Source organism: Lingula anatina, unplaced genomic scaffold (genome assembly GCF_051362555.1).
Source record: "Lingula anatina isolate TDL-2025a unplaced genomic scaffold, LinAna3.0 unanchor82, whole genome shotgun sequence".
Taxonomy (NCBI): domain Eukaryota; kingdom Metazoa; phylum Brachiopoda; class Lingulata; order Lingulida; family Lingulidae; genus Lingula; species Lingula anatina.
The window spans coordinates 1,450,312-1,478,201 of NW_028257603.1; the positions used below are offsets into that span (position 1 = coordinate 1,450,312).

A 27,890-nucleotide genomic window follows, 5' to 3' on the forward strand; every position below is an offset into this window, starting at 1 on the left:
TTTTTTTTCACTTAATGATCGACAGAGTTTATTATAAAAGTTGATAAATACAGTACTGAATATAACGGAAAGTTACAACTGATACTACATTATAAAATAGAAAAAAAAAGATTTCGAGGATGATGTTTCGTTTTTTAAATTATGTATAAAAATCAACAGTATTAAATAAAAAGTTAAAGCTGGCACAATCAATATGTGACTTCGTCTAAAAATTATTTTGAAGACGTGCAGTTGTTCACCTAACCAAGCAGTTGCCGATAAGTACACATTATTAACAATTAAAATTCAAACAGCCCAAGTTAAAATGCGTATTGGGCTAAAACACTTCTTTGGCCACCTGCGTTATCTGTTGAACCTTACTGACGTCTTGATGCTCTCACACGTTTTACTAAGCCAGTGGAAACACGCGTAACGAAATGTGCAGATACTAGCTGCTGTGCATGACCAAAGAAAAAAAAGACTCTGATCTGTTCTTCCTACGTGGAAAATAATGGGCCTACATACTCATTTTACTCAGATGCAGTGTCATCTTTCTTCTTTCTCTGCATGCAATGTGTTCCATGCGCGACATATGAGACGCTAGCTTGTTGTTTAAGGCTCTTGTGAGCGCATATATGTCTCGAGTGCTCTGTATTTTTTTGTCGGTATTCCGTGCGGAGATAAAGATGTTTCAAACAACTTCGAGTGGTGCAGGGATGGAAGTCGTTGAGTCGAAGGCTAGATTATCAAAACTTTCATCCATTTTGAACTAAAAATAAGTAAATAACATTATTAAATAATCCAAAAACAACAATTTCAAAATAATAATAATAATAATGCTGCACACCAACGTAATTGCTCAAGAGGTCAGAAACATGACGACAAAAATCTATCCAACTTAGTCTGATTCTTTTTAAAAACGGTTGGATACATGATTTTTATAATACGATGGCAAACCATAACATGCATATTGTAACGTTAAAAGAAAAAACATATTTTTACGCGGTTCTTAAAACAGTAACGACATAGGCCTACTTTTTATAACTTATAAAAAAACGTTTGGCATTTGACAAAATGGACGACTTTCACGAGAAATGAATATCGCTGAAGCTTATTATCCGAACAAATGCCACATTTTACCCAGTGTTTCGTGTAAAAGCGAGATAGAAATTGGGACATAATACATAAACTCACTATCTGTCCCAGACATAGGATTGTAGCAACATTCGTATGACACAACGATGGATCGCTCCTCCTGATTAGTCAATCCACATGGATAGATGGCGCTGCAATGCCCCTTTCCGTCACATCTTTTCTGCAGTGACGTTCGTATTTCGTCATCTTGTTCGCATGCATTGGTCATGCTACATGAATCCACATGTCGAACCTAAATCAAGCCAAAAAAAAAAATACTATATTTAGAGTTTGGAAGAAAACGCTTGTATTATCTAAAGGTCAGAATGTCCTTATTCGACATGTGCTATTTTCGGGTTGGAAAAAATTCGTCAACACACACCCTCCAAACAACAAAAACAAACAAACGAACAAAAAACACTATTTCCTTTAAAACGCCGACTGCTTTATATTAAACTTAAATATTTTCTAGAAATAAATCCTATATTAACCACGAAATTCAAATGACACATGAAGAAAGGAATTTCGAAAACATAACTGAAGTAACCGTTCCTCATAATATATTATCACTTTTGTCAACCGAATTGTGCCTTCATCTTCAAGTGTAAAGCCTGCCATTGAAATAACTGACCAGTAACTTTGCTCTCCTTTTTCATCAAAACAAAATTTATCATCGAATCTTCCAATGATCTGTTGTATTTACTCTTAAAATATAATAATAATAATAATAATAATAATAATAATAATAATAATAATAATAATTACCCGCAAGATTTTTGGGTAATCGTCCTGGTTGCATAACAAAGTCAATCTGCTACTCAACATGCAGTCAAAGTGAACCTCATGTTGCGTTGCTGTAAAATTAGGATATTATTAGTATTTGTCCTTTTTCAAAGTTGAGCGGTATGCTTTAGCGATACAATTGTGCCGGTACACTTTGAATGACTTGTGGCAAAACCGCCTGTATCGATACACACTGAGAGGCTTACAGCTAACCAGTTTGGCTATTGCGTAAGAGATTGTCGCTTAAATGGAGTTTCTTCGTTCGACACGGCCAATTAATTAATTTAGTTAACAGTAGGATGCGAATTTGAGAAAGGGAGTAAAAGTAGGTCTAATGTATTTACATGTTATAAGTGTACCGGTGCACAGTATATTGCTAAAGTATATTGATCGATGCTAAAAAAAAAACAAACACCTGTGAATGAAAATCTTTTAATAACTTTTGCTAAATGTCATTTTAGTAATCATCAGTAATCAAGAAGTAAGATCAGTAACAATGCCCTTGAAAATATGATTAGTGTACTCGTTAATGCTAATGTCAAACGGTGCTTAAGAGAGCCTATTGACGTAAAGGATATTACGAAGTGATTGGCGTTATTAACACCTTGTGTTTTCCACTGAGAATAATTACCAGAGTTGTAAATATAGCCTAGGTGACTAAGATTACATACACAAACATACCAAATACTTCTATTATTATAAAGGCGTAACTCACTGCATGCAGACTACATAAATCAAACATAGTTAAACATAAACATCGTTCCGTATAAGTCAAACTACACAGAGATGCCACATGTAACTTACGCAATGGTAACAAAAAATAACTTAACTTCATTATAAACGGTTACGTTGAAGTAGAGAGTTCTGGAGCGCGGGGGGGGGGGGGGGGGGGGGGGGGGGGGGGGGCAGTAAAAGGGGGCCTTAGAATCTCCCTTTTGACAAAAACCCTCTATGAATAAATATAAGACCCTGGTGCTCTTTCACTTTTCAACTTGGGTTGTGCTTTGAGGGACAAAATTTTAAGTTTCACTTTTTCAGAAAAAATAATCCTCCCCATTGAACTTGCTCGCTTAAGTATTTAAGTATTTCCCAAGAAGCGTGAAATGTTCATTTTTCATTACGAAAAAAGGGGTGGGGAGACAATATAGGGGGTCCATAGAATCTATCTTTTGGCATAAAAAGAAGAAAAAACCTCTATGTAACACCCAGGTGCTCTTTCACTTTTCACCTTGTGTCACCTGGTGCGTGCTTTGGGGACGAGAGCTAAAAAAAGTTTCCCTTTTTCAGAAAACTGAATTCCCCCTTTGCCGGATTTTTAGGAGCATTCGCAACAGGGTTGATCCTCGGGCTAACAAATTCGCGGTTCAAATAAAGCCGACCCACGGCCGAGTTCCCATCAGGGACTTTATTCAGTGTCTATTAGGGAATAATGGCGCGACTGCAGGTGGGTCGGCCATATTTGGTCCGCAGATCAACTCTGATTTGAATGCGGTGTAAAACATGCTATGACCCAAGTACCGCATTTTTGCATTTAAACGGTTCTTACCATTACAACAACGCAGACCGCACTGCCTGGTTTTAACTAGACGTTTCTCTTTGCATATTTGCGGATTAATACATTGGCGTTGTCGTGTCTGGACGCCGCCACCACAGGAGATGGAACATGCCGACCACGCTGACCAATGAGTGACCGCAACACCTAATAATAAAAAATGATAACAATAATTCATCCAGATGCAGCCTAAATCAATTAAAAAAAGGACCTTGACAAAAAGTGACGAGTAGTCAATTTGCCTCTCGAAGTCAGCGACAAACGCACGGCGTCACCTTACAGTTAATTATTCATTTTTTGCATTCTTCATAACCTCTTACCGTATTCATATGTAGGATCAATTAAACGATGCAAATCGGCGACTAAAGCTTCCATTAAGTCAATCCTGCTGAGCTCTCTGATGTGGTGAAATGTGACATTGGTGCGCACAACGCTTGTTATCTCCGCTACCGCAATGTGGGCGTCGCTGTTTGTAGCGTACTCAAACTCGGGCCCTATGCCTATACCACGTGCATACAGAATTCCAGCTTCATGCACCTTCATAAATAAATTAATAATAATAAAAATCACAGATTATTGCAGAAAGTTAAAACAAAAACGTTACATGTGAGATATTTCTATAAATGCATTTTATTAGAATCGGAATTGCAAAGTGTTGATAAAGGTGGATAAACAGTTTCTATCCATCAATTAGAACAAATACTTCAAAAAAATTCAATTGAAGTGATAGCTCAGAAGAAATAAAAACAATGCGCACACACATGCAGCTTAATATTTAATACTGCAGTTAATTCAGATGGCCCACATACCCGAACGTGAAATATGCATTAAATTGGTTTATATCTTTAATTCTTACATCATCTGCTGCTTGCATTACCGCTGTAGAATTTAAAGACGCGCCGCAGCTCAAAAACACGGCAAGGTTAGGTCCATTTCTCGCTGTACTGTTTTCCTGGATAAACATCTCATTGCTGGAATGGCAAATAAATGTTTGTATAAATTCTAAATACAGCAACTCGAAACATTTTAAGCGAGATAAAATTCTAAAATGAACTATTTCGCTCACGTGGTTTGAGACGGATTGCTTTGAGTTTGTCACTTATAGAAAGGGCAAGATACAAGCGAAAAACTGTAAATGGAGCCGTTGTTTATGACTCTCTTTTTTACAGGAGAAAAATAAGTGTCACAATATAATAATGAATTCAATTTAATTTAATTGAAAAACGTGTTCAACTTTGGAAAATGCTTTTTTTCATCAGCTGTTTCATACATTATTAATTTAAAACAGTGGACAATACCAGTGCTTTCTTTAATTAGTTATTTTATTATGTGGTTTATTCATATTGAACTTCAGGGCCATTTCAAGAATGGCCTTAAAATCTGGAAATTTACTATTAGGCATATCGCAGTATCATACAATCAACAGTCATATAAAATAAGAAGCATAAAATAAACGTTTAATTCTAACAAACTTTCAGTGTAAAATAACATACGTGGAAATGATATATTATAAGTTGTAGGAATTAACACTAAAGCGGAAACACAGGTTTGCTGCTAGAGATGGTAACGGCGAATAAAACACGTACCTCAGTAGCTGTAATGCCTCAAATGTTGCCCTCGGTCCGCCTACGTACGGTATATCATCCACCATATCTATCATGGTATCTATATCAAATGTGTCATTCAAGCGCAACCCGATGCCACTTTTCCCGGAAACTTGAATAACGCCAAACCGAGTCAAATTTCGGCCCACCGCGAAAGCTTGCATGATTCCCATGACGAACAACAGCTGCAACCGGAAGTGGGAGTGTCCTGCTCTATAAGAGCCATCTATAATAAAGACGATGTTACTAGGAGCGGGCACTGCAACTGAAATGGTGAAAGAAACGTGGGGATAATAATCTACGTTACACAGTCCAACTAGGAGATAAATATGTATACAACTATCTCATGATATTAGTATTTTGATGAACTTGTTGCGTTTGTTACGTTATAAACTGTTTGAAACAAAGGGATGTGTGAGGCCTGCCATGTAGGCCTATATGCCTTCTCATGCCTTGTCACAAAATCAGCCTAACAGCGTGTTAGAACTTAGTTTATTTACTACGTCTTCATAAACTTTCGTGTGGTACATAAGCTTGCTACTTTTGTAATTGCGGTCTAAGGCGACAATTTAGGCGTACAGCGTTTTAGCTTAGCTCCGCTTCGCGCGGGTTTTCAGGCGTTTCATTTTTTAGTCTCGCATGACGTCACGACTCGCTTTGGACTATCTTGGATGCTTCCCATCTATTTTGGTACTCACGTTTGCACACTCCGATGTCCTCTTCCATATCATACGCCTCTGTGTAGGCACAGCTCCTGCGCTATATGACACCAACCATAGAAGAGACTGTGTAAATACGTATTTTGCAATATATAGGTTTGACTATTATTATAGAAGAAATATGAACTTACGATTAATTAAAAATAAATGTAGAAAAATATTGGTCCAACCATAACAATAAAGCTGTATTATCATTTATTTTATCAACATACTTAGCTACAACTAACAAATTGAATGGTGGCACATGTTTTCGCCAAACACCGCCGTTTGCTAATATTAACGTTATGCAAACAAGGAAATGTATATTACTATAAGTGAGAAGTTAAATCATTCAAATTACCACTAAAAGTCTTTGCCGTGTCCGTCTGTTATTCCGGTCACATTTTGACCACTCTGACCATGGGGACACATCTGTATAAAAAAAAAAGAAATATAGTTTTAAAAATCCTCATCGCGATCAAATAAATACACAGTCTTTTTGTGCAAAGCATTTCTTATACTCGGTCCTGCATGGTGGCATGTTGGCTGCGGCTGAAACCCAGCATACACAGCGTTATTATAACGTTACCGTAACGTTTATATTACCCCAAAACTTTACGGTAACGTTATTATAACGTTACCATAACGTTTATATAACAAAAACATTAAGGCATCAAAACGTTCTGCTTGCGCTGGGAAAGCATATAACGTGATCCCGAGCTTAGCTCTATAGTAATGTCCCATTGCATTTTTACGTGATGTACTTACTGCTCATACAGGCCAGCACGATTTCTACGTGAGCTCCATTATTCTTTGTAATGTTTCTGTCCGGCGTACAGGTTCCGGTCACGTGGTCTAGTAATGGGCGGGGCACACTTATGGGATCACTGTCAAAGATAAGATTCAGATATAGCATGTAAACGGTAAAATAATGCATGTTCATTGCCAAATATCCAAACAGTTTAGTACTTAAAAAAATAAATTCGATAATGTGATCAGGTGAATTTATAAGTATTTATCCAAATCTCTGTTTATTTTATTTATAGGTGATAACAATATGCTTGACTTGCATTTTGGATATCTCTACGCATAGTTTCTACCCCATTAAGTTAAAAGTACATTAGTTGCATTTAAACGCACCTTTTGTGATGAAATAATACAAATAACTATACTTACATAACCCCTGTCGTAAATATAGTGCATCCTAGAATCACAGGTGCCACCAGTTCTGCAGGACAACGTACTGAAGGCTTGAAAGTAGTATTTTCTAAATCTCCAAGGTTCTGTTTGAATTCTTGGTAGTGTACTCTTGAGTGCCTACATTCTTCGGCGCATGTTAGAATAGACTGGAAATAACATGTTCAAGTTTAAAGATGGCAGGGTGATATTGTGTAAAGATGTATCTATGTAAGACTCACTTGCTTCATACTAAAAATGAAATATGTATGTTCGAAATGAGTGTAAAATGGCATAACTTTCGGAAGTCAAAATAACTGTAGTCACAGTGCAGTACCAATGATGCTAAATCATAAGACGACTTTATTAATACAGAAATATAGAAGGCGGTTATTACAGGGCTCGAAGTGCTAAAACGTTTTATGGGATGAAATATATATCTCAGAGTAAAATTTTACATGGATTTTAGCCTGAAACAACCTTTTCGTTGCAGCGTTAATTAAATACACACATACTAAAACATTATCGGTGTTGATTCCGCTTCCAACGGCATGAGCGTCGCAAACCAACTGGCCGCCAAAGAGACCTCGGTGCAGCCGTGGTATACAGCCTCCGGGGGTATCCTTGTTTATACATCCACACTGTATGGGCACTTGGTTCTCTGACGGACACCGGGGAGACCCGACGACAACTGAAATATGGAGATCAAGCTTATGTGATGTCATGACTTTGCTTTCTGCAAAGGCAACACGCGCGTGCGGGCGTGCACACATGCGCCATCTCAGTGATACCAAGCCTACTGTAATAACAGGCCTACCCAACTACCAGACTCGGCACCGAATGATCCTGAATTCACCGGTAGATCAGACCACACTACCCGTTTTCAAGGTGTGTGTCAGATCGCATTACACAGTATCAGACGCGACACCGCTCTTGCTTAGTACGCGATGTGATAGTGACGATTCTCAGCGGGGTTGAAAAGCATTGCATCACCACTCAAAATTTGTTCAGGGTATGATACTGTGTAATGCGATCTGATACACACCTTGAAAACGGGTAGTGTGGTCTGATATACCGGTGAATTCAGGATCATTCGGTGCCGAGTCTGGTAGTTGGGTAGGCCTGAATAAGCCGCATCTTTAACTACGCGAAGACCAGATATTTTACCAAAATCTGGCACAGAATTTAACTTTCCTTCAGTGCCTACTTAAACAGATAATCCGCCTGCCAGTAGATGCATACTGGTTAAAGTAAGCGTGACGTAAATGGGTCAAAATCTAGCGCTGACTGTTTGACTTGACAATTCGATTTCGAAACATCATGAACCACAAGTACAATCTGGTATGGAAAATGAATCCGGGGTTTTACACTTTCAGTACAAATCAAACAAAAGGAAAACGTTACTATGCTATTAATGTTTACAAGGATATCACCTTACCTTTGTTTGTGGTGCACTTATTCTTGACTCCACTTACAGCTTTCACTTCTCCCGAAGAGTCAAAGAACCCGTTCAAACGCCTGGAGCGAGAGCTTGTCCCAAAACATGCATTTGCCGTATTCTCCGAAAGTTGGCGCCGTAGTATCAATACACCAGTTTTAGTCACCTGTTGGTGACTTTCGTTGCTTCGTGTCACAACGTGTAGTGTATCATTTTCCATCACGGTTTCCAAGTCACTCTCAACTGGGACTTCACTGTATGACTCGTTCGCTGCACGTTCAACTGTCTGTTGATAAATATTTCCGCATTTTTGGTGTGCTTCATAGTCAATAGGTGGTGCCACAGGCGTCAAATATCGTATAAAGGTGTAAGCAACACAGCGCGTCTCCTATAATTGATTTAATGATCAATAATTCAATTAAAATAAATAAATAGTCATCTTTTCAATCATTAGTGAACACAACTTATTTAGGATTGTGCTTGATTAATATCATGTATGAACTGCCAACAGAATATACACTTTTGATATAACAATGTAAGTATAGATGCTTAAGAGCAACAATATGCGATGCAAATACAAACAAACAAAACAAAACCATTAGTTACATATTAAACAAATATTTCTATGTAATAAACTTGTTTTACAAACAACCAGACACTGTTTACAGCTATCCTTGTGAGATCTCAATTTTTATAAATTCAACTAACTTTTATCATACCTTGCTGCACTCGAGCGCACATTCCTCTTCAGATTTTCCGCCGAGGAAGAGGAATCGGTCCACCCCGTCAAAATCTTCTTCCAAGGATAACACCACGTGGTCGTTAAACTGTTGGTAATCGCATGAAGGATAAACCTGCAAGTCTTCATTAAGGGCGTCAATGAATATGAGGGGTAGGCCTACGTACTTCCAGTTCAGTTGACAGTGCTTAATTTGATGCTGTGCCATCTTTTCTGAATGCTTCTAAGATAGTTTTACTATTACATTTTACCATTTAAACTTAAAACAAAACAAAAGACATGACGTACATTCTCTAATGGGTAACTCTTAAACTTTTCATTAAATATTATATTATTACATTATTTAAATTAATTTAAATACAACCACCTTCACATAAGGTACCTCCCCAAGGTTGCTCACAGTTACAGCTGAAGGATCCGCCCACATTTGTGCAAGTACCGCCATTTTGACACGGATTGTCCACACACAGGTCAGGAGCTGAAGTATTGATATTTCACATATGTAAAATGTATTGTGAAGATGGCTATATTTTTATTGAGATTGATACATGATTAATAGTGTTCTTGTGTCTAAAATTTATTGTAAGGCGTCTAAGTTAACACTTATAAATATTAACATATATGAAAACTCAAATAACAAGCAGCACACAAACATACAAATTAAATTAAAATAAATAAAAAAATAATAGCCAAGAAAACACATTAAGATACCCCGACTTACCTTGACAGGTGTGGCCTACCCAACCTTGGCCACACGTACAGGTAAAACCACCGATATGCTCCTGACACGTCCCTCCATTGAAACATGGATTTATAGCACACTCATCTATGTCTGCAGTTGAAATGTATGAGGGCATTACAAAGTGGCTTTGCTTTGTTCAAAGGGTTTTTAAAAAGAAACTCAGTGTTCGATTCAACTCTTTAATTGCATGTAAAAACAAGTCATGGCCAATTAACATGCCAAAAATACCGCGTTGCTAAACTATTCTACTTAGTCTCATACAGTTAGTCACGCTATCCTAAATAGCGCGTTTGCTGCGGGGGAATCTGCACGTATGATAAAGTGATACATCAACGACATTTATAATTATTGGTTAAGAAAATCGCACTCCTGGGTTGCACTTACATACCAAGCTTATGGTCCGAATTCAACAGAACACGCAAAAATGGTCACAATTTGCAAAATGTTAGAACAAGATGTTGTAGAGAAAAAGATTAATACAGTGGCGTATTTAGGGGGGGGGGGGTGTCAGGGGGATCCTGACCCCCCTCTTCGATTTCTGAAATAAAATCACACCAATGTTCCCCTCTTGAAATTAGAATTTTGACTAGCTGAATCATATTTCTACACCCTGTAATAGGCCTGCTTGGCAGCTCCACAAAACGTGTTAAAACTTTAAATTAAGTTGTCATATCCCGATATAAAAGTTAACGAATTTGCATATATCTTACCAGTCTCGCACACTTCTCCTGTGTAACCAAGGGGACAGTCGCACGTGAATGTGTCCATGCCGCCCTGACACACCCCACAATTCAAGCATGGCCGACTGGAACATTCGTCAATCTCTGATATGATAAATGGAATAACTTAAAGGTGGAATTGCAATTAAATCAATCTAAGTTTATCTCATTTGTCTTAATTAAAAAAAAAAAAAAAAAAAAAAAAACAGATGGAACGAACTATGGATTTGACATAATTGGAGTAGCTTCAAAAACCACCATTTTTTTCAATTACTTAAATATACATAGTGACATAATTTGAGTAATAGGAAACGCAGCAAATAAATTAAACAAAATAAAGAGGTGCAGTGGAGCCAATGCGTGCTTTCAATTTCGCACCCTTTTTCAGAACTAAATGTTGATTTGCTACATAGGGTATAAAGGATAATAAAACAACAAGCAACTCAAGGTACTAGCTGTCGGTCGTATCACGGGTGTATTTTCGTCATTTCTTACCTGTTTCACACAATTCCCCAGTATAACCTGGCGCGCATGCGCAAACATGACTATTCCCCGAATACATGCACGTCCCACCGTTTAAACAATCACCAGACACGGAGCACTCATTATGCATTGCTGCAAATATAACAATATGAATACCTTATAAGGAACAACAGAATACGCATGATCAATCAATCAATACACACCGTAAAGTGTAAAATAAATACGAATATCTTAAGTGAAAATAAGAATAAAACAATTGGTAGTTATAAAATAAAAATAAAACTGTAAACTGAAGAATAAATCTTACTGGAAATATATTTCTCATAACGTCTAGGGGCACCTTACTATATCTACCTTATGGAAAGAGAGACGAGGAAAGGAGAGAGAGAGAGAGAGAGGGAGGCTGGGGGGGGAGAGGGGGGGGGAAGAGAGGGAAATGAAGAAAAGGAGAGAGACAGAGAAGGGACATACATGGAATCCGTGTTTGGCATAATACACCAGTTGTATCATTTGTGCATGCGCAGCTAAACATATTCACCATATCATTACATATTCCGCCATTGAAACACGGGTTGCTGCTACATTCGTTCATTTCTGCAAAATATAATGCTTCAAAGATTTAAAAGTGTATTAAAATATGTAATAACACTTTAATATTATAAACTGCTAATGAGGTAGAGATGCGCATTAAAACAACGTCAACATTTCAATCAGACAAGAAAGTAATTTCAGAGGACATAATCAGTCATGCATTCAAAGTATATTTATCTGTATAACTTGCAATTTTAATATCGAAAGCATCATCTTAAATAATTTTATATGGGCCTACATACCCGTCTCACAGAAAACTCCTGTGAAGCCTGCTACGCATGCGCAGTAGAATCCGTTGACTTCGTCGTGGCAAGTGGCTCCATTATGACAAGGGTCGCTTTCACACTCGTTTATGTCTAATGAAAGAAAATTGAAATCCCTGATAAACGTTCTCATTTTATCAGACACTTAACATATACAGCAGTGAAACAGCTCGTTCAAGATTACGTTTGGATCCATTTTACTCTCTCAAATTCAGTGTAATGTTAATGAATACAGAAAACTATTTGTTTCAAACAATTCAAATACTGACAGAGTAGGCTACTTCTGACTACGAATTAGAGTTTAAATGATCGCACTGACCCGTGCTGGGGGCCAAGCGTTACTCCTACATTGGCAAAAGTCCTTTTTTAGCGCAAATATGACAAGAGAACCAAAGCATACATTTCACCTAAGTTGCTCTGAACTGACCATTTATTTATTTATTTATTTTTTTTTTTTTTGTTGTCAGTATCTTATTTGCTTATATAGCAAGTGCAACGATTGAATTAGTGTGTTAGTAAATCACATGATACATTGCTTGGTCTCTGTTGTTTAGTTATAATAAAACCCGCTAGAGGCGCTATTAGTGCAGTTACGTCATTGAAGGGCTAACAAAACGCCAAGCACTCTGAGAAGATGGCAGGTGGGCTTGCTAAAAATATTTTGACGAAATTTTGACAGCCATACCATACCCGTTTCACAAAGTGTTCCTGTCCATCCGGCATAACAGGCGCAGTAGAACATACGATATAAATCCACGCATCTCCCATTCAGGCATGGGCGGTTAATACACTCGTCAAGATCTGAAAGAGAGAAGGTCCCGTCAGGCGTAATATGTAAAGTATCCATGATGTATTCATGACGAATCCAAGTATCCGTTTTAACATTTGGAGATTTGAAAATAATTGAAGATTTAATTGTGAATTTATGTTTTCTTTCTTTTAATTATTCATTATCACTTTTTAATATATATATATATTTAAATATTTGGTGGAAAACAGGATTAACAAACATATTTCAAGATTGACTCAATATCAAAGCAGCTCCCTCCTCTATTGGCCTAACTGCCATATGTAGCCATGGTATCTATAAACACGACATTGATTAATTTGAGTGAACCTATCATTGATAGCGACAAAAAGCTCATGTATTTGAGTAGAAAAAGGAGTCGACTTACCGTTCGCCATAACTGTCTCGTACAGGAAATCGCTTGAGATACTGAAACCGATTGAAAGCGTGAATAGTTATCAAGTGTATTCTATAGATCTATAGGAATTTTCGAACTTTCCTTTACTTTTACTATGTAAGATCCAGTAAAACTTAAAGTATATTTTTACATATTATTGCGTTTATTTTTCACTTCTATGAAGCATCTTATAAATAAATAAATAAATAAATAAATAAATAAATAAATAAATAAATAAAATGATAACACCTTTGGACTTTGGGATATCGCTAACATCGCTGCCTCACCCTCTTATGTTAACTGCATAACAACCAATAGTAAAATAGCCAGTCTGGTTTGCCATTGGCGTCCACGAAATATCAACATAATACATGTTCTCAGAAATCTGCTCCACGGGGGTTCTTGTAACACCGTACGGTGCAAGCAGGATAAATTCATCTATGCTGAAAAAATTAAAATGTGAAGCAGAAAAAGAGCTGAATCTCATGGAAATTTGACCTAAAACAAGAATCAGGAAACAAAATTGATCAAATGCAGCGTATCGGATTTCCTTTTCTTAAATATACTTTTCCCTTTTTTAACATGGCGTTCAAGCCACTCTGTGAACAAGGACGGTTGCATGACGTGCAAAATCCCTCACAAAAATACAGAGCAGAAATGTGCAAAGATAGTGAATACAAAGACAAAATTATCTAGTAAACAATTTCCTTAGACTGCGAATCTTTCGAAGGGAAGTTTGACCTTGGCCTTCAAGATTAGGTTTCAGATTTCTTCATCGATACATTGTATACACCTTCACAAATAAGGTACAATCATAAGTATATACATCCAACTGCATCGTTACACAAATAAATCAGTATACTCTACATACGGGAACCGGCTTAGAATTCGGACCCTCCTGTGGAAGCTCGCAGCCGGCGCGATGGCTGTTGGACCGGAAGACAGTCCAGACTTCAACAAGACAGGGATGTCGTCATAGCTGCCAATTTCCAATGCTTTGATCAAAACCTAGTCAAATGACATGACAGTAAATGTCATAAACACATCTTACAAACTTAGACATGTAAGACCGTAGTAATATATGCTAAATTCGGGTGTTTTTCGGTGAAATGCAATTATTTTCTCTCGGTATGCATGTCAAATAATACACTGCCACCCTCTTGCCATATATAAACATTAAACATTTCGGTGCCCCTAGAGATGTTCCAGCATATACCGCTTGACTGTGGGTTTACAATGGATTATCTCACTCGCAATACGGATTAAAAGCGCACTTGCATAAGATATACAGGTGCGAGAGAAGTCGGCCTTAAGTGGATGCCCAGATCTTGGTTTATTAGCCAAGCTTGTCCATTTCATTATTTTTAAAGATCTGTAACACATTAAATGATAGGCCTTATCAATCTCAACACTATTTAGTACGAGCTCACTGAGACAGCTTGGCAACACAGAATGGTCGCCACGAAAAAGAAATTCTCGCTGTTAGAACCCTGATAAAGGATGTCAAAAATGCCACGGTGATCTGTAGTGTTTATTTTTTGTACTTTAATTAATGAGGCAAAACCATTGTAATTCTGAAGTTTTATTACCCGATAGCCTTCATGAGACATATTTTATTTTATTTTTTTAAACAAATAAATAACAACAAGCAGTAAAGACAACGTTAAACACAAATTTTGCATACGTCACAATCACAAATGAATAATATATTCACAAAACCGGCAATAGGCCTATATGCTTACCTGTAAAGGTACAGCAGACAGCGGAGTCTCATCATTCTTCGTGGCTCCACCTAGCGTGATAGGTCTGCGCGGGAAATCTTCAATGATCAGCGCGACAGCATACAAATCGCCATGATTAAAAACATCGGTGTTGGGTATATACAACGTGCAGTTCTGAAGTAAAAATACGATAATGAGAGAGAGAGAGAGAGAGAGAGAGAGAGAGAGAGAAGAAAATGGTCGGGATGTAGTTTGTCTTTCCAAAGGGGGCCGTAGCAATAGTCCGAAGGTTCATTGGTCCGAATATTCACTTCAGAACCTTCGGACCAATGAACCCTTGTTTAAAAAATCGATGAAAATGTTACCACTTTTCGGACCAATGAACCTTCGGATTATCGAGACGCCCCCTTCCAAAGTATGCTGTTCCTTATGTCTAAACAATGTAACAATGTATTATGAAACGATTTTCAAACAAAACAAGCGGGCTTTGCCGAATTTCGCTCTCAACAGAGAAGTTCCTGGACATATGTCCACATACACCAATAGACTCACGTCGTACAAAATGGCCCCTTTCAGCCTGCCGCACACGCTGCCGCACTCCGTATCGCCGCGCCCCCAGCGGCACCGGACAAAATCACCCTCTGGGTCCAGCACCGGGAACTCTATGGTGGCGTCACATCCACGGCAGACATTTATCCTGAAACCGAAAGGTAAATAGCATCACAGCTTCGGCACGTAGTCATAAAAAGAACTAAGACATTAATACACCATGAATACGCACGTCATGTACACGTACAAGCACGTACACAAAGTTAAGACAGACATGCACATGCACATGCACGCACTTTAACATACATCAACACATACAAGCACTTACACACATGTAGGCATACATCAACGGATAAGAGGATGAACACACACACACATTCACACACGCACACATACTTGTCTATGTGTACCAACCGAGGACATCAGCACAACACCATACAACCGAGGACATCTTATTCCTTGGTTAAATCAAAATAAAAACATTCAATTTAGGGTAAAATCTATTCGAGTATGAATGTTATAAATTAATTTTTTATAAAAACTAATTTTTTGCTGACAAGAATTTTACATTCTAACCGAGGACACACACGGACACACACGGACAGACACTACACATTACAACCGAGGACATGCATGCATCTACATGTAATAATGATTGTACTTTTAATGCAAAGCAAATTTTATATAGCGTTACTTTGCAGCAATTCACATTTTTATGAAATTCTTTCATATTTAAGGTAAATTCCAAAATAACACCAGAGGTGATGATTAAATGAACAGTTATACAATATTTAATGCTGGGCTTTGCCACTTTTTTAGAATTGAAGATTATGAGATAAAACATCAATTAATTTAGGAAAAGAAAGGATACTGATGAAATAAAATAAAAGACCAAAGAAATTCATTTTCAAACATTTTATTTTCATAATGCTTATTTTCTATTTAGCACTCTTTTATTATCATAAATTTTATATTTTGATAACACAAAGTGTCGTCCATTGGATACAGACTTGCACAGTACACAATTTTACAATTGAGGACATCATGCCAGCAGCACCCAAAATTGTGCTTTCTTCCAATTTGATGCAATATTATATAATGCTTAACAGCATAATGATCATCAATTTTTTATAATAAAATATTAGTATCATGAATATTCAGAAAATGTGACTAGCAAAGGTTTTCAGGTTCATGGAACTCCAAAGTCATACTTTGAAAATGCTAAATGTATACAAGAGAGCACTGTACTGAAATGGGTTTCTTTCCACTTTTTTACATAAAATAATACAGTTTACTGCCATTTCACATGATCAACTAAGAAAATTGTTGAGATGGCAAAAATATCAATATAACAAGTTTAAATGTCCAATTTCCTCCATTCCGAACATTGTGAATGATTGAATCTGACAAACTACAATGATACGAGTTCATTTCCATTTTGGCACTTTTTTTACACAATACAAGATAACAGGTTTACCACCATTTTTATATAATCAACTAGCAATATTGTCAAGACGCAGAAATTGTCAAACAACCCATTTTACATATCTAGTAAATTCAATAATGAGACTGTTTACATGCCTGACAATCAAATCTGAGGAAAACCACTTATATACAAATAAAAGCTGAAGTCCCTCAAAACTCAACCAATCAATCTTATTTTTAAATTTGATTTGTATATAGATAACATTGATCACTCTTGTGAGTTTAATGACAACAGGCCTATCGGTTCTCCCTGAAATGTGCTTACAGTGTTACTAATATGCTTTTACTAATAATCATCAGTTCTGTGAGTTTCATGAAAACAGGCTTTAAGTTATTAGTTCTCCCTGAAATGTGCTTACAGTGTTACATATATGCTGAAAAAAAAAAAAAAAAAAACAAAAAAAAAAAAAAAACGCATAAAATTTGAAAGAAAAGGGCCTGGTCTTGCTGATTTTCAATCTTGACCATTCTTTTACTAATAATCATCAGTTCTGTGAGTTTCATGAAAACAGGCTTATTGGTTCTCCTTGAAATATGTTAACAGTGTTGCATGTACACTGAAAAAAGGAGAAAAAAATGCAAAACTTTTGAAAATAATCACCCCATTTCCTCCATTTTGAGACACTGTATTACACAGTACATGATAACATGTTTACCGTCATATTTATATAATCAACTAGCAATGTTGTAAAGATGCAGACAATTTCAGAGAAACACTAACATATTTACATATCTAGTTAATTCAATAATGAGACTGTTTACATGCCTGACAATCAAATCTGAGGAAAACCACTTATATACAAATAAAAGCTGAAGTCCCTCAAAACTCAACCAATCAATCTTATTTTTAAATTTGATTTGTATATAGATAACATTGATCACTCTTGTGAGTTTAATGACGACAGGCCTATCGGTTCTCCCTGAAATGTGCTTACAGTGTTACTAATATGCTTTTACTAATAATCATCAGTTCTGTGAGTTTCATGAAAACAGGCTTTAAGTTATTGGTTCTCCCTGAAATGTGCTTACAGTGTTACATATATGCTAAAAAAAAAAAAAAAAAAAAAAAAAAAAAAAAAAAAAAAAAAAAAAAAACAGCATAAAATTTGAAAGAAAAGGGCCTGGTCATGCTGATTTTCAATCTTGACCATTCTTTTACTAATAATCATCAGTTCTGTGAGTTTCATGAAAACAGGCTTATTGGTTCTCCTTGAAATGTGCTTACAGTGTTACATATATGCTGAAAAAAAACCAGCATAACATTTGAAAGAAAAGGGCCTGGTCATGCTGATTTTCAATCTTGATCATTCTTTTTAATTTACTAATAATCATCAGTTCTCTAAGTTTCATGAAAACAGGCCTATTGGTTCTCCTTGAAGTGTGTTTACAGTGTTGCATGTACACTGAAAAAAGGAGAAAAAAAAAAGCAAAACTTTTGAAAATAATCACCCCATTTCCTCCATTTTGAGACACTGTATTACACAGTACATGATAACATGTTTACCGTCATATTTATATAATCAACTAGCAATGTTGTAAAGATGCAGAAAATTTCAGACAAACACTAACATATTTACATATCTAGTTAGTTCAATAACGAAACTGTCAACATGCCTGACAATCAAATCTGAGGAAAACCACTTATATACAAATAAAAGCTGAAGTCCCTCAAAACTCAACCAATCAATCTTATTTTTAAACTTGATTTGTATATAGATAACATTGATTACTCCTGTGAGTTTCATGAAAACAGGCTTATTGGTTCTCCCTGAAATGTGCTTACAGTGTTACTTATATGCTGAAAAAAAAAAACAGCATAACATTTGAAAGAAAAGGGCCTGGTCATGCTGATTTCCAATCTTGACCATTCTTTTACTTATAATCATCAGTTCTGTGAGTTTTATGAAAAGAGGCCTATTGGTTCTCCTTGAAATGTGTTTACAGTGTTGCATGTACAATGAAAAAAGGAGAAAAAATGCAAAACTTTTGAAAATAATCACCCAATTGCCTCCATTTTGAGACACTGTATTACACAGTACATGATAACATGTTTACCGTCATATTTATATAATCAACTAGCAATGTTGTAAAGATGCAGAAAATTTCAGACAAACACTAACATATTTACATATCTAGTTAGTTCAATAACGAAACTGTCAACATGCCTGACAATCAAATCTGAGGAAAACCACTTATATACAAATAAAAGCTGAAGTCCCTCAAAACTCAACCAATCAATCTTATTTTTAAACTTGATTTGTATATAGATAACATTGATTACTCCTGTGAGTTTCATGAAAACAGGCTTATTGGTTCTCCCTGAAATGTGCTTACAGTGTTACTTATATGCTGAAAAAAAAAAACAGCATAACATTTGAAAGAAAAGGGCCTGGTCATGCTGATTTCCAATCTTGACCATTCTTTTACTTATAATCATCAGTTCTGTGAGTTTTATGAAAAGAGGCCTATTGGTTCTCCTTGAAATGTGTTTACAGTGTTGCATGTACAATGAAAAAAGGAGAAAAAATGCAAAACTTTTGAAAATAATCACCCAATTGCCTCCATTTTGAGACACTGTATTACACAGTACATGATAACATGTTTACCGTCATATTTATATAATCAACTAGCAATGTTGTAAAGATGCAGAAAATTTCAGACAAACACTAACATATTTACATATCTAGTTAGTTCAATAACGAAACTGTCAACATGCCTGACAATCAAATCTGAGGAAAACCACTTATATATATCAAAACAAGGCACAACTTCCACAAAACTCAACCAATCAATCCTATTTTCAAACTTGATTTGTATATTGGTAACATTGATCACTCCTGTGAGTTTAATGACAACAGGCCTATCGGTTCTCCCTGAAATGTGCTTACAGTGTTACTTATATGCTGAAAATGGCAGAAAAAAACAGCATAACTTTTGACAAAAAATGGCCCGGATATGCCGATTTTTGATCTTGACAACCCTTTTACTAATAATCATCAGTTCTGTGAGTTTCATGACAATAGACCTATTGCTTCTCCTTGAACTGTGTTTACAGTGTTGCATGTATGCTGAAAAAAGCAAAAACAACAGCAAATTTTCTGAAAAAAAAAGCAGCCCATTATGAAGATTTTCAAACTTGACCTGCGTTTAACTAATATTCATCAGTTCTGTGAGTTTCATGAAAATAGACCTATCGGTTCTCTTTAAAATGTTGCATCGCATATAATATTATGCTGAGAAAAGGGAAAAACAGCAACTTTGTAAAATTGGCCAGATCACACTGATTACGTTGATTGCAATTTATATAGCATTCCTTCTGAGAGAGATCGATCCATAGTTAGTACGATAGGATCTGGGAACGGTCCCTTAATCGTTTTTGCCGTGTGCATATCCGAACTGTAGGCCTATATATCAGGACGCGTAATTGTCGGGGCGTCTTTATTTTTCTTTTTTTATTTCACAAAGCGGTTCTTGCAAATGCGGTGTTTATGAATATGTGTGCTCTGTGTTAGCGACATGGACCGACAGGGGCCCATTCAAAATATAATTTCACTTCAGTTGTTAGATTTAGTATTTATTCTAGCAGCCAGGTGTATAACAAACAGGTCAGATCTACAGGTGAAAAGAAGTGACTGTAGTTCGCAGAGCCATTATGTAATAATAAATGTTTCATAATGTCATAGCCTTCTTCAAACTGTCAGGGGTAGATTAATTCATAGTTAGCTAAGGGGCCCTTTACACTGGACGGCGTCCTTTCTGCGTCCTGTAGTACGGATCCATTTGAGAGTACAAAATTATAATACTTAACTTTCTGACAACTGGCCAATCACCAAATATTCATTTTTTTCAACCAAAGCAATGCTTGTACCTCCTTTCTACGACCACAGTGATGCCAGTTTCTTGGTCGCACAAAGGACGCCGCCCCAGTGTAAAGGGGGTTTACGGACGATCCATTTACCCTTTTCATTTACTCTGAGGTATCGAATAAAAGAACTGATGGAATAAAAGTACTGGATGGAAAAAATCTCAAAATTTAATAAAAGTACTGATGGAATAAAAGTACTGGGTGTAAAAAATCTCGAAATTTAATAAAAGTACTGGATGGAATAAAAGTACTGGGTGGAAAAAACCTTTGCACCACTCCCCCCCACCCCCCCCCCCCCCCAAAAAAAAAATGAAATAAATAAATAAAAGTAAAGAAGAAGAAGAGAAAGAAAAAAACTAGCTATTGATCATTGTAAAAAAAAAATTCACCAGGTAAAATTCACTCAGTATTATAATTTATCTTAATATATATATATATATATATATATTTGCCATGAGTTAAATTTCATAATCGTCAGGGGCCGAAGACCCAGATATGTCGCACCTAAGCCGCCTCCGAGAGCCATACGGAGACGTTATTCATAGTAAATTTATTCTCAGATATAAGGTTCGTTTTGCATACCTGTAAACTCCTAAGGGTTTATCTTACATAGAAATGTGATTTAACATCGTTTAAATCATAAATCGGCATGAAATAATTGACGTTTGAAAACAGGCACAACTTCTTTGCTGCACTTGAAATGACCTCCTTAGCTATAAATATGATCCTATCACCTTGCGACATTGCATCATTCGATCGATGTACATGAGTAGTTGTCACTGTTGAAGGGAAAGCACGTCTATTTATAGGAACTGAAATCAGGTGACGCATGTACTGTTGTGTTCAGAGAGCGACTTCCGCTTGACCTACTTTCCAGTGCTGTTGGTAGAACAGTCGGTAATGAGTTGAGATCTCAATTTTCTTCTCATTATACTTCAATTTAAGAAAATAAAAAGCGTGACTTGTACTTGTGTAATTTCCCACCGGTACAATATGTATTTAATAAACATACCGGGTGGAAGATTTTTGAAAAATTAATAAGCGTACTGGGTGAAAATGGAGCGTACCGGCGGGAAGAAATTTGGAAAATTAATTAACGTACCGGTACGTTTATTTGATACTTCAGAGTAATTCTTGCACCTTCAAAAGATTGTCGGTCCTAAGATCTACCGAGTGAGCCACAACTTCAGACAGTTCTTCTTTATTTAAACCACTCCAAGTCAGTTGTACTAATAAAGAAGCGTGCCGTAATATGGGGGCCGTAGCGATAGTCCGAAGGTTCAATAGTCCGAAGGTTCATTGGTCCGAATGTTCACTATAGAACCTTCGGACCAATGAACCCTTGATTAAAAAATCGATAAAAACGTTACCACTTTTCGGACCAATGAACCTTCGGACCAATGAACCTTCGGACTATCGAGACGCCCCCGTAATATGTACAGTGCGATGATAGTTATGTAGTTACGTAACGGCCTAGGAGAGCTTAATTTGATAAAAAAGACCTTTAGTTTAAAAATATGAACTTACTGAATATATACACATCTGAGATATAACATTAGTTTCAGTTTAGTCTGCCCTTTACAGCACAACCGAGGACGCGGAATTTGGTCCGCCCTTAACAGCACAACCGAGGACGCGTGTGTATAGCCCGATTTCAGACAAAAAGTTGGACAGTATTTCTGATACACTCGTGGCGGGAATTTGGCCCGCGCTATACAGCATAACCGAGGACTGGCTCAGAATAGCGTCAAATTTCACCACCTAACTTGAAATGAGCCCCTTTATGCATTCCACTGCTTATGTCAACCGAGGACGTCCTCGGTTGGAGGTGTGTCCTCGGTTAGTGGGTTTCGGGCGGGTGTGTGTCCTCGGTTAGAATGCGTGCACAAGAGCACACACACAAACAAACAAGCACACGCTGGCGCATGCGTACACACATGAACGTAGACACACACACACACACACACACACACACACACAAGCAAATAAACATGTACAAGTGCAAACACAAATACACCCGCTAGCGAGCGCACACTTACACATTCACACACACGTAAGCGCGTGTATGCACACACACACACACACACACACACACACACACACACACACACACCTGTATGCCATCAATCCATAGGACTGGGGACTGGAGTTGGGCTTGTTGACGTCACTGCGGTAGCCTAGGTTTACCTGTGTGAGGACACTGAACGCCTCTCCACCACGCTCTGTCAGACCGATCCACGCCGACCCCGTAAAACTAGAACGCACAGGCATATTCATGTCAAGTTTATAAATATTTAATTGGAGTAGTGGCGGATTTAGAGGGAGGGGGGGGGGGGGGCAGGGTGGTCCTGACCCCGACCCCCCTTCTGTTTCTGAAAAATATATATCACACCAATATTCCCTCTTTAAATTAGAATTTTGACTAGCTAAATCATAGATTTAAACCGTACCGAAGGGCACTGTTTGCTCTCCAAAACGCACAAAAAAAAAAAAAAAAAAAAAAAACTGGGCACTTGAACAGGCCCCAAATTTTACACCAAGAGGGCGATGATTGGTTTTGCATCTGAGGCATGTAATTCCGGATCCGTCCCCCCCTTCAAATAATCCTGGAACCGCCCCTGTGGACTGATGGTTCATTCTAGTTGACATCTAACTGAGAGAGACGCAACCTTGTCAACTATAATAAATTATATGGCCAGTGACAGCTTTAATCAAATAATGTATGTAAAACATGACTGGATGACTATCAAACAGCACAGTAACTCGTGATTCATAATCAATATTAGTCTAAATGTATGGCCAGCTGTCGCGCTAAACTTGGACAAATAATTCATATCATTTGTCCAAGATCTAAATTAGTGAAACCAGTCTTTGTCCACCACTTACCCGAGCACATAGCGTCCAAAGGTTTGAAAGGTGTAATCAAACGCTCTCTCGCCCTCCTCATAGTATTCTGTGGTGCTGACAGCTGTCACCGTGTACACGTGGTTTGACAAGTGTCTGGAACGCAGACAACCTGGTCCTGGCGACGGCAGGGAAAAAAGAGGACAGAAAAAGATGACAACGATGTCAAATAAATTATTTGAATTTTTCTTGTCGATGTACGATGATAATGAGGCGCAGCTTCTGCAGGCGCTTAAGCCCCCTCTACACACGACGGCGTCCTTTCTGCGTCCTGTAGTACGGTCCCGTTTGAAATATATATATATATATATATATATATATATATATATATATATATATATATATTTTTTTTTTTTCGTGCCGCCAACTGGCCGATCAATAAGCATATAGATACCTGTGCCTCTTTTCTACGACCACTACGATGCCAATTTCATGGTCGCACAATGCATAGACGCCGCAGAAAAGACGCCGTCCAGTGTAAAAGAGGTTTGAGGCAAGTGGGTGTGGTATTCGAATGAATGGCTAAAACTGACCGGGGCAAGAGCATGTTCTCAACACGGAAGATCGTGTCATATTGGACGAAGTAATAGATCATCTTTCGTGAAAAAATGTCATATTGAGAGAGAGAGAGAGAGAGAGAGAGAGAGAGAGTTCTCGCATGCGCAGAGCTAGTCATACCTGAGTAACACTTCCAGGATCCCATAATAAAGGTTCCCTCTTGACCAACGTGTCTGACACTGCATCGTGGACCACAGGGCCCAGTTCCCAGTCTCCACGCTGACCGGTAGTAAAACTCAACCTAATTTGTACAGATAATGATAATAATAATTATAATTATAGCTCGTCACTTGTCTATCAAGTTATCATAATAACAATAATAATAACATCAATAATAACAACAGAGATTTGAACTAGGCCGTTCCACTTGGACAGATCGACAACTTGATAGCCTGCCTATAATATTATGTAAGAGAGTCAAGTCCCGGTAATCGAAGCGTCCGCGATGGACACGGTCAGTTTAACTAACCAGCAGAGATCGTGCATGTGAAAGGAGCAAAACCTGCTTTAGTGAGGATCTGTCAGAGTTGGCTTATGAAACGAGTTCGAAGAGAAGCACCTTAATCATCTGCCTGTTTAGTATTTCTTAACAGCAATAACTACGATGTCGGTAGAAAGGTGGCACTTTTGGACTGGTCGCTGTAATAAGTCGACTTCCAAAAAACGATTAACCCCCTTTAAAAATAAGGTCGATATTTCCTTCTAAAAATTTAATGTTCAGGGCGTCATTGCGATCTAAGCGTTACGGGGGTCGTGCTAGTAAAACTAGATTATTTAATAAAAATTGGTTAAAAAAATCATCAAATGCAAGCGCAGTGGGGATATGAGCAATGATTCGAGAGCAAAAGAATTCTTTCGAGGGAAATTTTGATTTGGCGGGAAAATCCTCGAATAAATTGCATTCACTTTTTCATCCCATACAGTACCTTCAGGTGGTCGTTTTTGTGGCATCTCCAGCTGATTGTAGCACCTCGGAAGTGACTCGCTGAAGAGAAGATGAAAAAAAGACATTTACTGAACGACGCACTCGCGCAGAATCGAAACATCCACACTCATTTTAACGTTACACTCCGACAGACCCGAAAGAGTAAGAGTTTGATCTTGCGGTTTTCGTTATGGCAATAAACTGTTCTTGATAATGGTAATCTCTTCACAAACTACTGCTACCGGCATTTGCATATGTAGATAACCCAGCTTATCAAATGGGATGTCTAAATTATTGAAACACATAGAAAACAAAGCAAAATATCGTGAATGTGTTACAGAGGTTAACATTGATTAAGTTAAAAAAAATCGGACTACAAACCATATGTGAATGCAGGTATCGCGGAGATGAGTGTTAGAGTAAAATACAAGGTGGTTGCAGACTGGTGCCACATCGCACTGTTCTTCCTTGCCCTGGTTCTCTTAAACTGAGGAATCTGAAACATACACTTAAAGTGCATATATTGGCGTCACAAAACGTGGCAAGTTTGGAAGCTTAGTTGTCTAATGAAATTGCCCAAGCTCTACACAAAGGGGAATCAGACAAAAGAAGTGCACCCACCTGGGCAAGGTGTCAAAATAAGACAATTACACGAACAATAAAACAACAAGTCGGTTTTCCATGATCGTTGGTGGACTCTTCCATTATATCTCTGCTTTAAATCTAAGACTCAATGGTCCTTGTACAAATTAATCAGGTACTGGGAACATTAAGTACTGTAAGGTGTCTTGAAGCTTGCAAAGTGTATGAAAGGTTAAAAGTTAGACCCAGCTAAGCACTGTAAGGCACCGTTGTCAATGTCCCTGTGAGCGATGTTATATTTTTTACAAATTCGACATTAAAATCGTTACGTTGAAGTTGTTCAGGGAAAATTCAGAGAAAGTCAACAATAGTCAGTTTAAAAGGTTAATGTTGTTGTTCCCGCCAAAAATTTGTTCACCCTGTGTTTTTTTTTCAAACTAAGTAGGAAATTACAGCAAGACGAAGGACTCTTAAGGTGTAAATATTCAAGCTGCAAACTTATCACAAGGGCGATTAAAGGTACATGTACACTCCATGAGTTTGAAAATCCCCAAATGCTTATCCACAGCCTCTTAATAAAACTTTTAAAAAGATTTAAGTTCTGCAGCCTACCTGATGTTGATATTACCATTAGAGATTACTAGAAAATGGTTGCTGTTATAATGACTGGCCAGTGCTTCTACGCTAAAATCAACCTTTGTAACTTTTATATAAGGTCGAAACGAAGTGCAGAGAGGGATAGATAAATGATTCGTGGGTAAAACTTGCTTATCTCCCTGGGAAAAACCATTTTGGCAGGTAAATCTCATGGAGAGTACCTTTACCGATGAGTACGTAGACTCAACTATTTAGCTCAGTGGTAGAATTAACTCAGGATATTTAAAGTTAAATTACGAAGAATAACTTGGCCGGCAGACTTCAAACACATCAAAGTAATCACGCAAAATTACCATTAAAGTGATTGTCTCCGACATAGTACAAACTGTACATTCAAGAACATACAACAGTGTTATTAGACAAGCCCGGCAAAGGACAATAGGCACTGGCGTCGCAAAACGAGACACGGAGGCACAGATAAGCAATAAACAAAAATAATTACACAGCTTACGCAACTCAATATATTTTGAGGCTTTTATAAGTCGAAGAGAGCGGAATATATGTAGCTTTATTAAGGCTTACATACGTCTCTTTTTTTCTGTTATTTTTGTGAGGAATTATTAATACACTAAATAAATAAATAAATAAATAAATAAATAAATAAATAAATAATTCTGTCAACATAAGAGTTACAAACAAAAGAAATAAACTGCCGGACTGTGTCATAAATACAGAATCACTAAATGACTTCAATGGTAAACTTTACAACAGACACTGGTCAAAAAGGCTCTTCTTCCTGAGACCATGTGGTAAGCAGGGCAGATCCAGAACGTTTTGAAGGGGGTCCAGTTTCTTAGGGATTGACAGGCCTTGGATTGCGAGGCCGACCCTCACCTCCATGGTTTCAGATTCGTGGGCACGCTCGAGGGCCCCCGAAAAGAAATTGGTGTCTTGGAGGTCAAACGGGGCCATTTAGTACAGTTTAGAATTATGATTCAGCTAGACATATTTTGGTGCGTTTTTTAAAATCAGAAATCGAAGGAGGGGGGGGGGGGTCAGGACCTCCCTGACACCACCCCTAAATCCCCCGCTGGTAAATACACATATCTACAGACAGACATTTAACACTGACCGACCACAGAGGAGAGCGGACAGCTCAGGTTTTGACCATTTGGACCTGGGTTGTCCAGTTGTCCTGGCTCTGAGGCTGACATTGAATACGTGGGGAAATGGACCCCTGGCCACACACTGTCACTTCAGACCAATAACGTTTCTCTGGACTCGCGAAACGCATCAATACGTGGCCCTCGCTACTTTTTCTTATTTCGTTTATCGTGTGTGTTGACTTTGAACAATTCTTAACTCATCATGAGACTTCTTACCTGTGTCCATCCCATGCCGCCTTGATGTGTCCACCATTTTGAACCTCCATGGTCAAGGTCGAGCTGAGCTGCAGTCGTAACGTGGAGAGGTCCCGAGTTCACTAAGCCATGCGACCAGCCAAACACAGCGGAGGATCTGACGCCACGGAATCGCGATCTTTTGACTTTGTCATGGGACAGCGGTTGGGACTAGAGATTTAGAGAGAATTACTTCGATGATTGTGAAGGACTGTGGTT

The 27,890-nt window shown here is 37.7% G+C and overlaps 1 protein-coding gene across 2 annotated transcripts; it reads right to left on the reverse strand.

Annotated features, from left to right (window-relative positions):
• LOC106154055 (uncharacterized) lies at positions 1–27,847 on the reverse strand. 2 transcript variants are annotated; one of them, XM_086998468.1, is made up of 32 exons: positions 27,654–27,843; positions 25,474–25,588; positions 25,094–25,152; positions 24,288–24,408; positions 23,592–23,727; positions 22,819–22,959; positions 15,359–15,503; positions 14,828–14,980; positions 13,957–14,093; positions 13,373–13,528; positions 13,077–13,117; positions 12,592–12,702; positions 11,881–11,994; positions 11,519–11,641; positions 11,060–11,179; positions 10,556–10,669; positions 9,825–9,935; positions 9,471–9,581; positions 9,084–9,226; positions 8,365–8,752; positions 7,442–7,617; positions 6,927–7,096; positions 6,519–6,637; positions 6,112–6,182; positions 5,751–5,811; positions 5,035–5,317; positions 4,305–4,419; positions 3,769–3,985; positions 3,443–3,595; positions 1,879–1,967; positions 1,174–1,366; positions 1–748 (listed from the first exon to the last, which is right to left on the reverse strand). In XM_086998468.1, exons 1-32 carry the CDS (start codon positions 27,666–27,668, stop codon positions 735–737), a joined length of 4,215 nt encoding a protein of 1,404 aa, XP_086854594.1. In that variant the 5' UTR covers positions 27,669–27,843; the 3' UTR covers positions 1–734. The 2 variants fall into 2 exon arrangements, with proteins under 2 accessions (XP_086854594.1, XP_086854595.1); XM_086998469.1 differs by lacking the exons at positions 1–748; positions 1,174–1,366; positions 1,879–1,967 and adding an exon at positions 2,007–2,292 and having other exon boundaries at positions 27,654–27,847.
• Between the last annotated feature and the right edge of the window lie 43 nt (positions 27,848–27,890).